General features: G+C 36.9%; 1 protein-coding gene across 1 annotated transcript; it reads right to left on the bottom strand.

Annotated features, from left to right (window-relative positions):
- Positions 1-6,599: 6,599 nt before the first annotated feature.
- Positions 6,600-12,504, bottom strand: LOC143462883 (sarcoplasmic/endoplasmic reticulum calcium ATPase 1-like). Its single transcript, XM_076961188.1, has 23 exons — positions 12,300-12,504; positions 12,167-12,184; positions 11,949-12,031; positions 11,756-11,860; positions 11,493-11,631; positions 11,324-11,404; positions 11,136-11,221; positions 10,879-11,034; positions 10,665-10,769; positions 10,279-10,482; positions 9,993-10,184; positions 9,743-9,874; positions 9,512-9,644; positions 8,996-9,201; positions 8,699-8,882; positions 8,466-8,617; positions 8,156-8,376; positions 7,846-8,048; positions 7,684-7,769; positions 7,485-7,618; positions 7,248-7,365; positions 6,968-7,085; positions 6,600-6,841 (listed from the first exon to the last, which is right to left on the bottom strand). The coding sequence occupies exons 1-23, from the start codon at positions 12,415-12,417 to the stop codon at positions 6,813-6,815; spliced, it is 3,003 nt and encodes a 1,000-aa protein (XP_076817303.1). The 5' UTR covers positions 12,418-12,504; the 3' UTR covers positions 6,600-6,812.
- Between the last annotated feature and the right edge of the window lie 1,061 nt (positions 12,505-13,565).

The raw sequence follows: 13,565 nt of genomic DNA, 5'->3' as shown, positions 1-13,565 counted from the left end.
GATCGAATCGACTGTTGCTTCTCCCGCACACAGTCATAGCAAAACGTGGCTTACAGTTGCATTGTTTGCTGTAGAAAATTGAAATTTGGTGACTTTTTATAAAAAATGTTCAGCTATCTGTCCATGTTTGTTTGATAAAGTTGGATTTTGTAATTTTTGAGATACAGTGATATTTATATAATTTTTCTCTCTCTCCGCATTGAAGCGTATTACTCATTTACGCACCAATAACTTGACTAACTATTCTCTTTCGTTCTCTTCTCACAGCGGGGGCGCGGCGTAACAAGAAAAATTTCTAGAAATGTGTCACTTTTAGAAATACCTAATTTACACTAAATTCACTTTCTTTAGTTTTACAATTATGATGTATACAGGAAGCCAGTTGATGTTTCTACTAACCTGTAAAAATCTCATCAGTCTACGACGCATAGTTTTCTAGTAATTAACGATTGCAAATGTGTGTGCGGGGTCGGCCACACCTAGTTTTTTTAGTAAACTCGCGAGCCTGGTTAGGATAGGGTTAAAAGAACCACAATTTATTAAAAGAACTGACAACATGCACTGTTAAAAGCACGACAACTGACGAAGTGCACATTTCAATCGCATTCATTTAATTACAAGTTGTGTGCAATTGCTCGAAGATAACTTTTTATGTCAATATTCGTTGAGTCATAATTTTCGACTATGCTCTTCAGCCGTTGGTTGACAGCGTCGTAGCGCCTCTTCCGAGGTGGGCCATCAATTCCAGCACTCAATTGCTCAATTAACATTTCGTTGGAACCTGGTTCCCGCTTAATTTTTTTGACGAGTCTGCGAAGCGTCGGATGGGATATTGAGACACGCTTGCTGAACGCATTGTGCCATCCTTCAATGCTACTACTCTAGTCTACTGTACAGACAATCTCGTACTTAGTGATTCTCGTGCGTATTCTTGTGAAATCTTATTAATATGTGGGCGGGCCGGCCGCCATGCGAAATCGTACACTTTATGATACAAATATAAAATATAGATATAAAATATAAATCGTCAACTTTATGATATATACATCACAATTCATTAATGTACACCATTACAAAGACCGCACATCACGATGGCTTATTGTCTCAATGTTTGAGAAACACGCAAAAATCTTGCTTGAACTTTCGGTTCGATAAAGTGTCGTTCGATCAACTGTCGGTTTGATCAACTGTCGGTTCGATAAAGTGTCGTTCGATCGGCTGTCGGTTCGATAAAGTGTCGTTCGATCATCTGTCGGTTCGATTAACTGTCGTTCGATAAAGTGTCGTTCGATAAAGTGTCTTTCGATAAAGTGTCATAGTACTGGGAACCACTGCTCTAAACTCTAAAGCTTATTCAGCTTGTATGATATACTGATTCACTTCAACAAAAATAAGTTGTCCTGGAAGAAGGAAAATCGGGAAGTGGATAGTAGGCAATAAATGGAATATTTCATAAAACTGTTTCCTGGTTTACGAAAACAAGGTTATTACGTCAATGAAGAAAGTTTTAAGCAGACCGCAAATCATTTTAACAGAATACTAAGAAATGATACAGAAATTAACAGTAGCCTATTGGTTGCTAAAGCAACACAAACCTGAAATCTTTATTGTAGATTGATTGTAAATTTATCAATGTGAGAGCAAATCCGCATATTCCTGTAGCAGTTCTACTACAAGAACCAAAGCGTACCAAGGCTAATTACCAGTTTCTCGGTTATTTAATGTAAACGTGACATTGGTTATCTGCGAAGTGTTTTATTCGTCTGTTACTTATACGCAGATAAAATTATTCCATGGCTGTAGAATTTATTTCTCAAAAATGTACAAGTAACCAGGACGCCGATATAATTAATCATCTGCAACATAAAGGCACATAAGGATGGATAACATCTTCTAAACAAAGCTGACGATAGTTTGGTAACAAAGACAAATAAGCAAGTTAATGAGCAAACCACAATCGTGTAAAGTTTTTTGGTTCATTGGGTTTATTTACTTTAAATTTTATTGCTCAGAATAAAAAAGTTAGAATATGAGTAGCCTATAATTCGAGGTAGATGTTGCTGTTTATTAACGCTTTGGGACGTGATAGAAACGCTGTAAAACATACCACATGAGCTTTCTGAATGTATTGTAGTAAAGCCAAAAGCATCAGTGTAAAAAGTAACGACGAAATATTTTCTGAGTAGAAATGTGATCTTCTGCTTTCTGGTTTTCCAGAAGATATGAATTCATGTTTGCAAGCAACATATAATTTACGACAGAAATGCTACAGCAACATGGAAAGCGATGGGATTCAAATATTTTAACATCCGGTTCTCTCGCTAGCAGCATGCCATATTAACCCGGGGCCAATATATATATATCATACGCGATATACATGATTGATATACGCGATTATCCGTTACATACGAAAGACCCTCGGCACACCGCGCAGGCTCTATCGAATCTATCGAATCTATCGAATCTATCGAATCTATCGAATCTATCGAATCTATCGAATCTATCGAATCTATCGAATCTATCGAATCTATCGAATCTATCGAATCTATCGAATCTATCGAATCTATCGAATCTATCGAATCTATCGAATCTATCGAATCTATCGAATCTATCGAATCTATCGAATCTATCGAATCTATCGAATCTATCGAATCTATCGAATCGAGTGTGAAGAATAACGCACACTTTCTTCTGTGACAATAGCAATTGTACTGTCAACAATCGATTTCTTTGCACCGATGAATGGATCCGTTTTATATGAGGTTATATGCGAGTTCTACTGTATGGTCACTGCACAATGCGTTGTAAACACGCGTGCTTGTAAGTTGTAACGTTATGATAATTAAATTATTAGGGCTATTAATAGCATATTATTAGCCGCAGGAATACAGTGCTCGATGTGAAACATAGGCATATACATACGCTTGTTAACAACCTGTTTCCAGAGGTCAGTAAATTCAAGAACCGGTTCGCACGAATCGATGCGAACCGGCTGACTCCCACCTCCGAACATGGATCTTGACAAAGCAGAACAAGCGATAAAAATTAAACAAATCCTTTTTAATAGAAAGTGCTTTTGTATATAGATTATAGATGTGACGACAAGGTTGCATGCTAATATAGCTGCCAGTTAACGATAAAATAAGACGTGTCACCAGTTCACCGAAAAAAAATCGTACAATCAAAGCTATTTTTTACAGTTCCTTGTTAACCTAATTTAAATGTTATAACATAGTAATTTAAGCCTAACCCAAAAGTACCTTTTAGTTTAAATCTAACTTCAATGAAACTATAAAGAGCTTAAATCGACTTTTTGCATGCCCATTCTCCTAACCTAACCACCTATCTTCAACTATGGGCTGCGTGATTAACTCACGGTTAAATGGTCACTCTGTAAGATAAGATAATGGTTGTTAAGTTGATAAACACTGAGAAAAGGGGTGGTTTTATAAATTAATATTTGTTTTGATTTTTGAAATTTTATAATTTTGTGCACAGTTGCTTAGCAAATGTTTGTTAAGCTAAATCAGTGATTTTTAAATCCTAGGTCACCGAGTGCGTTGCAGGTCGCCACGGCTGGTTTCCTAAGTGGGCCCAATAGGGGGGCCAATGAAGAAAAAAGGCGTTTCTAGAGATACTATTTTCATGAGGAGCAGTGTATTTTGTACTTCCTATACAGCTATTTTTAGTTCGAATAAGACTTTTATTGTAAGACTTTTATCACTTTAAGCGTAGAATATTCATCTAATTGATTCAACGTCGAAAATGGGGAAGAACTCTTTGAACGACAAACCACATCAGACTTGGCGTAAACGCTGGGATTTTAATCTATCAAGCGCAGGAGTGTGCATCGGCTTGGGAAATATTTGAACGTTTCCTTATCTTTGCTTCAAGTATGGTGGTGGCTGGTACAAAATCATGCTTTTTTAAATTGTAAACATTTTTATTGTTTTTATTTAACCAATGTGTTGTGTAATATTCAACAGATGCGTTTTTCCTGCCCTATTGGCTATCGGTAATTGTTATGGTAATTCCGTTGATGATTCTTGAAATTTCGCTAGGCCAGTTGGTACGACAAGGTGTAATAGTTTCTTGGCCTACTGTGCCTATATTTAAAGGCAACCTAAGTGTCACATTTTTTTGTGGCTGTAACAATTTTTTTCATCAAACGCAGTTAAGGTCCAACAAACCAATATAACAGTTGTGTAAACCACGGCCATGGTTGGATTTTGATCAGGAATAGCTTTTGCCGGCGCTACTATGATCTGCAGCGGCCTGGGTGGTGTTTTTCAATATCATTACATCATTTCTTGGAAAAGTGTTTTCTAGTTATTGAATGAAGTTTATGAATTTGATTTTTGATAAACACTTCGACTGGAGATTGATATTTGGAAACTTGCTCTGAATAAATTCGTGTGAGCACTCCTTTTAGTACTTTCCCAGGTTGTTTTTCAACATCTATGCTGATAAGAAGTTTTTATTGGAAATTCCCGCTTCTTAACCTAAACACTGATTATTATTAATCTCTGTTTCAATGTGTCAGCTTTAGCTATCTGTATCTCGCATTGTCAAAACATTGTTTTTACCCATTGTACCTGCTACGACTCGCAGCGCTTTTCATGGCGAACATTTTAACTCCCATCGCTTTCACGTTATATAAGCTCGCACTTCTACCAGCGAGCAGAGTTAGCCGAGTGAATCATTGAAATCAACAGATGATTTGTCCAAGCTATACCCATGGTGATTGCAACTCAACAGACATATTATAAGCAATAGTATTACTTATGTTCTTGGTTATTCGTAACATTGACAAAGTGTACAGCACCTATAATAAAAACCTTTTCTTGTCAGTGATTTCTGTTGTAATATCAAAACCTTCCGGCCGACAAAGGTTAGAATATTCTAACCGCAAGCAACAATAGAGTCAGATAATTCAACAGCTAAATTAAGTTAAGATACCTTCATATGCCAAAAGGGTCTCTTCAGATCTTCTTTTCCAATCTCTTTTATCCTATTATTTTGGTCTGGGCTCTGTCATAACATGAGTCTCGTGACTATGATCTGGCGTCTGGCGTCGCGTTGCGTTTAACATAGGTCCCATACTTGACTCCAAGCGTCGGGAAGAGAAATTATGATTCTCTTTGACTTAAGCCAACGGCAGTAATGAAAGTAGATGTATGGTGAACAGTTCCTTTCTCCCAATTGTTTTTTGCTTTGGGCATTATGCGTAGACGCATGTTACTTCACCTTGGGTGGTAGTAAGAACATTTTTTCAAGAACTTCACAACGTGATATCTAAAGTGACTACCCATTACTACAGACAAGCGCCGTAAACACTTAACCATAAGATTTCTAGGCTATACTCCTTCACTATATGGTCCTAAACCCTTCCTAATTCTTCCTAACATAAATTTAATAACATCAAAAGTTTAGGTGTATGCGTTGATTCGGATAGAGAGTTTGTATAATAATTAGGGCGATTCAAAGTTAATAAAGTCAATTTCTTTTTATAAAGTCAATTTTTTAAGTTGTTTAGGTCAATGAAGAATCGCCCTAATAATAACATGTAGTATTTGTCGGTGCCGTTTAAACCGCTACTAAAATGAAAGTCGTCTTTATCACATAACAAAAACAATTCTTTTTGACACAAAATGTGAACTAACTTTTTTCTGTTTTGGCTTTGTAACTTAATTTAGCCCAGGGGTGGCCAACCAGGCAGAGACTAAGAGCCTCACTTCTTACTGTGTTAACCGCAAAGAGCCACATCATACACATTATGATTTATGACGCTTTTTTTTATTACGTCATAATACTGCATCAGATATTGTTTCAGTTTCATCATCTTTATTCTGGGTCGAAATCTGATGTAATCAGTCATTATTTAGCAAATATCAATTGAACATTAGCCAGTAGAGATTACTTTTCAGTATTATTTCTCTGCCTAAAATGGGTAAAATGTGCTCTCTTTCGGAGGTTCAATATGAACGAAAGAGCCGCATAATACCGGGCAAAGAGCCGCGGGTTGGCCGGGCCTGATTTAGCCTATTGACTGAAAACTTTTTACCAAATGACTCGACTTGAATTGAATCATTTTCACCAAACAATTTGACTGGACAAGAGCCTTCAGAAGACAATTTCTGGATTAGATTTGCGACTCGAGAATCGACATAGATGACTGCGCTTATCGATAAACGTAAGTTAAAAATAAAAACGTTAAACAATTCGGTTGTGTTTGCGCAGTTTTGTGAAAACTAGCATTACTGCACTACCGAAACAATAAATACAGCTTCATTCCTTTGCGGTCAGATTAATTTTATTCGATAAAAGTGTTCATCAATTTCATTTCGGTGCAGAAGACATTACCGTAGCATTATCAAAGAGTCAGAAAAACGTCATCAAAAGTAAGACAAGAGACTTTTTGAGAGAAAAAAGAGTAAACAGATAGAGCTTAAAGGTGTTTATACTTAAATGCTTCTTGTCTGTATCACTTTTACATTTCAGTGGGACGCGGTTCTTTTGTAGTAATTAAAAGAAATGCAGATTGTAATACAACTCTCATTTCGTTTGTAATCACAAACTGAAAAAACTCATACAAGTGATGCAACCTACAACATTGTATTTTGAGCTCCATTTTGCCTAGACACAGTGGTGAATACCGTAATATAAACCATGGTTTACGTATCTTTAACCAACACAAATAGAGCACACAACAAACTAAACTATAGGAAATAAATAAATCACTTATTATTCAGATAAGTTAAAGATAGTATAACATAAGCCTTTAGTGTATTTGTAAGAAAATCTTCTATCGCCTATTCCACTTTGCAATCCACGTCCGATCCTATAAAATAAACGTTGTTTCATAAAGGTTTCTGGCACTTAACTTTGTTTATACTGCAAAAGGAAAAGTTTTGGTTCAACTTTGCTTCTGCTTCAATGCTGTTTGCATGTTTAGAGTAAAACATACCTTCGATGTAATTTCGCGCAATCCATTTCAGTCCTTCATCCAGTAAAATAACTGGAAGTGATATTTCAAGAACCATCAACCATTCGGTGAAGTCAAGAGGGCAAATTTGAAACACAACCTGTAAAGAGATACATATTACCTAAACTTGCAGATAACCTGCACGCACTTATATATATAAGTTATAATTCTAGTTAAATATTAACGCCAAAAACAAATAGAAATCACAGCACATTTGCTCTTAGAATATAGCATAATTCAATAATAAAGTCAGATAACCTACTGGAAGTGGGTCGACATATAAGATCATGAAGTGGAGTGCAAGAGAAAGAAGAATGGCTCCAATCAACCAAAGATTTGTCCATGGCGGCATTCGAAAGATGGATTGGTTTTCAGAAATACTAAGTTAAGGCATTACATTTATTTAATGAAAAATACCGTTGATAAACATAAGCATGTATGATCATAAGTTGAACATTGATTGTAAATAGTTATAATAACGTTTAACCGGAATATATACCTGTTAAGTGCATTGCAAAGTTCGATGAACACTAACACTGAAAGTGCCATTGTCATAGGATGAGGGTCCTCAAAGATCTTGCAAGATATTCCTTCGAAATACTCCGGCTGCGTTTGGCACGACATAAAGTGGGTCTGAAGAAAGATTAATTGTTGGATTAATTGAAAAACGTGATGCGATCTAACATCATTGCACATACCACTTGCCACCATGACATCTGTGGACCATTTGGAGCGCTCAAAAACCACCAAAGGGAAGCACTAACTGTAGCAATGCCCACATACCCTGGGGTTAAAGAAAAATTGCAGAATCATTTTAAAATTTTTGTCATTTAAAAGTAGTATTGCAACCAAAGGATTACCTCCTACGGCACAATAACGCAGCATCAACCATGGACTTATGAGTGAATCTTTGGTGGAGCGTGGAGCCTTACGCATGATATCGAGGTCGGCAGGGTTGAAGCTGAGGGCAGTAGCAGGAAGACCATCGGTGACAAGGTTGACCCACAACAGCTGGACAGGGATGAGAGCCTCAGGAACGCCAAGCGCGGCAGCCAGAAAGATGCTAAACATAAACGTATAACCTATACAAAGAATAGTTATTCACAAAATCTACTGTAGAAAAAATTGTGAATGAATTGACTCATGAATTGCATTGAACAAAGCCATTACCAAACCACTTCGCCGATATTAGAAGAGATGAGATAACGAATAAATTGCTTCATGTTGTTGTAAATCGCACGACCTTCTTCAACAGCAGCGACAATAGAAGTGAAGTTGTCATCAGCAAGCACCATGTCTGAAGCGCTCTTAGCAACGGCAGTTCCACTTCCCATCGCAATACCAATCTCGGATTTTTTTAAAGCTGGAGCATCATTTACGCCATCACCAGTCTAAAAGCGTGAACCCGGTGGTGAAGTATTTTTTATTCTTTTATAATCTATTTTCGTTTAAAAATTTCATGCAAATTTCTCCTACTCACCATTGCTGTTACATCACCATTGGCTTGCAAATACTCTACAATTTTACTCTTGTGTGCTGGCTCAACGCGGGCAAACAATCTTGCATGAAGACAAGCTTGGAATTGTTCAGCGCGAGAGAGGTCATCAAACTCACGGCCAGTGAATGACATTCCTAAATTTGCAAAACAATTCGTAATTTTTAAGCCATTGCTTTATAGTGACTATTGTAAATCAATGAAGATACTTTTCTTACCGGTAACATTTTCTGTTTCGCCAAACACACCAATTCGTCGACAAATTGCTTCTGCTGTGGCTTTGTTATCACCGGTAATGACAATGACACGAATACCGGCATTTCTACAGTCCTGGACTGCTTGAAAAACTTCCATACGTGGTGGATCAAGCATACCCACAATGCCAACAAAAGTAATTCCAGTCTATAACAAACATTTTGTGCTTGACATAACAGATCATTAGCTCAATTTTTTAGGTACACAAATTTTATTAAAGTACACCATTAACGTAAAGATTTTCTGTGTTCAAAATTTACCTCGTATTCAATAAATTTAGTGGAATCGCCCAAATCCATTTGGGACGGACTTGGTGGTGTGTCAATAGTTCCAAGAGCCAAACATCTCAATGTGTCACGGCCAGTTCCATATTCTTTGACAAGTGCTTGGATTTCTGTCTTGATCTCAGGAGTCATGCGAACTCTTTGTTTTCCAATGCGAACATGTGTACATCGGTCCAAGACTCCTGCAAAACAATCATTTTTACTGTAGTTAGACCAGGTTGATATCGAAAAAGCACCCTTGGTTGCGTTTTTATCCAATTTTGTCTCACCACTACCCAAGGTGAAAGAACGTTGGTGCTGGGTATAGACATAATATCAAAGATAAAAGGCGGTTAAGAAAAAGGAACTGTTTATGTTATGAACCATTTACTTTTATTGGAGCTGTTGGTACAAGGTATCAAAAACTATGGTTTTTCATCCCTGACGTTTGGAATCAAGTATGGGGCACAACTTTATCTTTATCTTACTGAATATGCAAAAACGACTGCAAACCTTCTGGTGCTCCTTTTACAAACATTTTAGGTCCAATAGAAGACGGGGCAGTGGGACGACAAAAAGCGCTCATTGATTTTCTGTCACGTGAGAACTCGAGTGTGAATTCTTTCTTCATCATGGTCTTAATAACCTGTGAAATTTTGCTATTCAAAACATCTTCATACAGTAACAAATGGTATATAAATAAGAACGGTATACGCGACTTCTAACTCGTTGACGGAAACTTACACTGTTACAGGGATGAGATCTTTGGGACTTGGTTAGTTTGCTCACGTCCGTGTTAAAAACGTTCATTTTCTCGCAAAGAACAGTAAGTGCAGTTTCCGTTGCTTCACCGACTTTTTCATACACGCCTTTGCTCTGTTAACATTTTTTAAGACAACAAATCACAATTCTTTTTGACGCGAGTAAGTTGGTTATAATTATGTTGGGAATGTACCAGTACTTTTTGATATTAGGCTAGTGGTTAAACTTTTACCTCGTTGTAATCCAGAGAAGAATCGTTGCAAAGAGCACAGATTGTGGCAAGCTCAGTAAGTGCGTCATAATCGCCGCATCGGATTTTTCTGCCGTCCTTGGTCACGTCACCAACAGGTTCGTAAGTTGATCCAGATATTTCGAACTCGTGGAATGTTGCGCCGTCGGTCATGACTTTGTCCACAACAAACATCTAATTGTATGAACAGGCTGGTCAGATAAGTAACATAATTTTTGTGCGATGTTCATGAGCTACTAATTGTTACGTGCTGTTACGTGCTACTTACTCTGCAAACAGACATTTGATTAGTGGTCAAGGTTCCGGTCTTATCTGAACAAATCACAGACGTGCAACCCAAAGTTTCAACTGATGGAAGACTTCGAACAATTGAGTTCTTCTTTGCCATCCTGCTTGTTCCGAGAGCAAGACAAGTGGTGATGACTGCGGGAAGTCCTTCAGGGATGGCAGCGACGGCTAGAGCAACAGCGATCTGTAACGGTAGTGTAACGTAAATTCATCAATATAAAGACACCAGTATTATGTTTTGCCATGTTCTTCAAGTGTAACTTGATTAAGTTAAATATTTAAACGGAATATAAGGTGACAATCTTATATTATGTTTTAAAGTTAATATAACTCAGACTTTCAAAATGCAGATTAGCATAGACTTACCTTAAAGTAATAAATTGCTCCCTTAAACCAAGAGCCTCCGTGAATGGGATCATTGAAATGTCCGATATTAATTGCCCAAACAGCAATGCATATGACAGTGATAATCTTCAATCATAAAATTAGTTTGACAGGTTTCATGAAAGTTACAAAAACAACGTCACAATAGAACCACTCGTCAATCGGTCAATCGGTCAATCGTACACTTTAAAAGTACCTTTGAAAGTTGTTGACCAAACTCATCAAGTTTTTGCTGGAGAGGCGTTTTCTCAGCCTCAGTTTCAGCCATCTGGTCTCGAATTTTACCAATTTCAGTGTTGGTGCCAGTGCCTACCACGATACCTGTCGCTTTTCCTGATGCAATATTTGTGCCCTAGGCAACAATTGGACAAACAAGAAATCACAGCAAAGAGTATCAACAATTATTTTTCGGGATTACTTTCTTCATTATTTCTATTGTAACCAGATACTTACCGAAAACAACATGTTCTTTTTGTCTTGATTGACAGCTCTTGGATCCGGTACTGCGTCAGTGTGCTTGATCACACTCACACTTTCACCTGAGGAAAGTATGAAACTTCATTTTAATATAATGAGATGCGAAAAGTTACCGTATCTTTATAATCAAGATATCCTATATTTATGATTGTGCATATATCAACCAGTAAGTATAGCTTGATCCACGCGAAGTGTCGTTGAGTGAATGGCGATGATTCGGATATCTGCCGGTACTTTGTCACCAACTACAAAATAATTAACATAAAGCAATGAAAAAGGTTATAGATGCAGAAATGACCACTTTTATAAAAAAATATAGCTTTTGCGTCAAACCTGATACTTCCACGATGTCTCCAGGCACAATGTTTTTTGCCAATATTCTTTGCACAATGGCGCGATCTTGTCGCATAACTTTTCCCATTTCTGGTTCGTATTCTTTGAGAGCTTCGATAGCACTTTCTGCATTTCGTTCCTACGATGAGTATGTAATTAATATATTGTGTGGCAATTATGGCGCTGGTCATCTTTAAATTATTACTATTTTACTTCAAGTTATTTGATAAATATTAATATTTTGAGAAGACGTGTTATGTCACCTGCCATATTCCAATAACGGAATTGGCGATCAAAATCAAAAGAATGACCAAAGGCTCTACAAATGCAGTTATAGTTTCTTCGCCGTCTTCAAAAAGTGCCAGCACCTTTAAGGAAGAAACGTTGAAATAAACATTATACTCATAAACATAAATATTTTGGCCGAGTAAGATTATTTCCATACTGGCTACTTACGAATGAAATAATAGCGGCAAGAAGCAAAATTCGGACAAGTAAGTCTTCAAATTGCTCAACAATCATTTGCCACAACGACTTGCCTAAAATTAATATGTATTAACATATTTTACCAGGATATACGATGGTTATATCAATTAGGTTATCATTTTATACGTTTTACAAAAAAATAAGCAAATTTCAAAACCAAACGTCAAGATTTTTTGAAGTCTCCTCACCTTCTTCCGCAGGCAACTCTGCAATAATGTGTGTTTGTTGAATGAAAACAGTATCCGTTATAGAGTACCAGGAGATAATAAGCAACAACACAAAAGCAGCATTTAGACCTATCGAATTTGCATAAACTCTTACCATTTGGTCCATATTTGGCCCGATTAGACTTGACTTGTTCTTCACTGAGACCTTGGTTAGCAGTAACGTCGAAATATTTCAAAACTTGAGCGGAGGCTTTCGCGTATGCATCCTCCATGACTCAGAATATAACAACGAGTACCACAGATGAGATTTAATATTGAACTCGAATAAGAATAAATTCTAGCGAATTTGAAAATAAATTTTATGAGTTCGTTGTAATTTGCAAATGAACTCAATGTAGTTTTTCTTCTAGCCAGTAACCACTTGCTAATTTTTATAAAAAAAAAAACACTAACAAATGCCAACTGCAAGGCGGGGATTTCTTCACTACTAACTTTTGATCGACTTGCTTGCTTGCTGAGGAGGCGAAAGATGAATGATGACAAAATTTGTCTTTCAACGTTTTTATAGTGGCCTACGAGTCCAGCCCATATGTTATCACCAATAAAAGCAAGCTGTGATTAGATATAGGTGATGAACGATGACGTCACATGAAGTTTGACCAGTAGAGTCATATGCAGACAAAAAAGTACAAATGGTTTAAATGCCCTCTTCGGAAAGGTCAATTACATCCGATTGTCTGCAGGCAGCGATAATAAGTTATGCAGTTATAACCTTGCACACGGTATAGTTACGCAATTTAGCGAGTCCATTTAACTATACTAGCTTCATATAACTAATAAGTTACATGGATACAATTTACCTGAAACCATGATTTACAAGGATGAAAGAAACAGAATACGAACAACAGCTAGCTGACGCAGAATATTCTTACAAAGATTTAGTAAAATTTTGCGTCTTTTTAACAGGGATCTTTCGTGAACTTCACATTTCTAGAATTTTTTAATGTTAATAGCCAGCCAAATCACGCTTTGAATGCTCGCGGTCTATATACAGTGTACTCGTTCTTTGATAGAACCACCTTATATAGAATAGTTATATAGTTTATAAATAAGCTGGGAATATCATATTTTTAATGAATATCTATTTGTGATATCATGATATGATGTGCATCTTTAGTTCTGGTGAATATCCAAAAGATAAGAGCACAATTAAAGCATCGATATCCGTCTTATTAACACTTATTTATGAAACTTGGTATGTGGAAAGAGTGGACAAGCTCTTAAACTTTGTTTACGTAATTAGGCCTAAGTTAGCTGTTTTGTGATCTCATCTGGATTTCCCTTCTTGGGGTTTTATAAACAATCAATAGTTTTGGAATCTGAGCTTTATGAAAGCCAAATGACAGTTAACCGTGTTGCA

Source organism: Clavelina lepadiformis, chromosome 6 (genome assembly GCF_947623445.1).
Source record: "Clavelina lepadiformis chromosome 6, kaClaLepa1.1, whole genome shotgun sequence".
Taxonomy (NCBI): domain Eukaryota; kingdom Metazoa; phylum Chordata; class Ascidiacea; order Aplousobranchia; family Clavelinidae; genus Clavelina; species Clavelina lepadiformis.
This window is presented reverse-complemented; position numbering and strand designations above follow the sequence as displayed.

What these genes read in the sequence shown, in the direction of transcription:
- LOC143462883 (XM_076961188.1), bottom strand. Translation starts at nt 12,417, where the DNA reads ATGGAGGATGCATACGCGAAAGCCTCCGCTCAAGTTTTGAAATATTTC. An exon ending in CCGTTATTGGAATATGGCAG is followed by an intron (nt 11,632 to 11,755) that starts GTGACATAACAC and finishes TACTCATCGTAG; the next exon opens with GAACGAAATGCAGAAAGTGC. An exon ending in ATCAAATGTCTGTTTGCAGA is followed by an intron (nt 10,185 to 10,278) that starts GTAAGTAGCACG and finishes TCATACAATTAG; the next exon opens with ATGTTTGTTGTGGACAAAGT.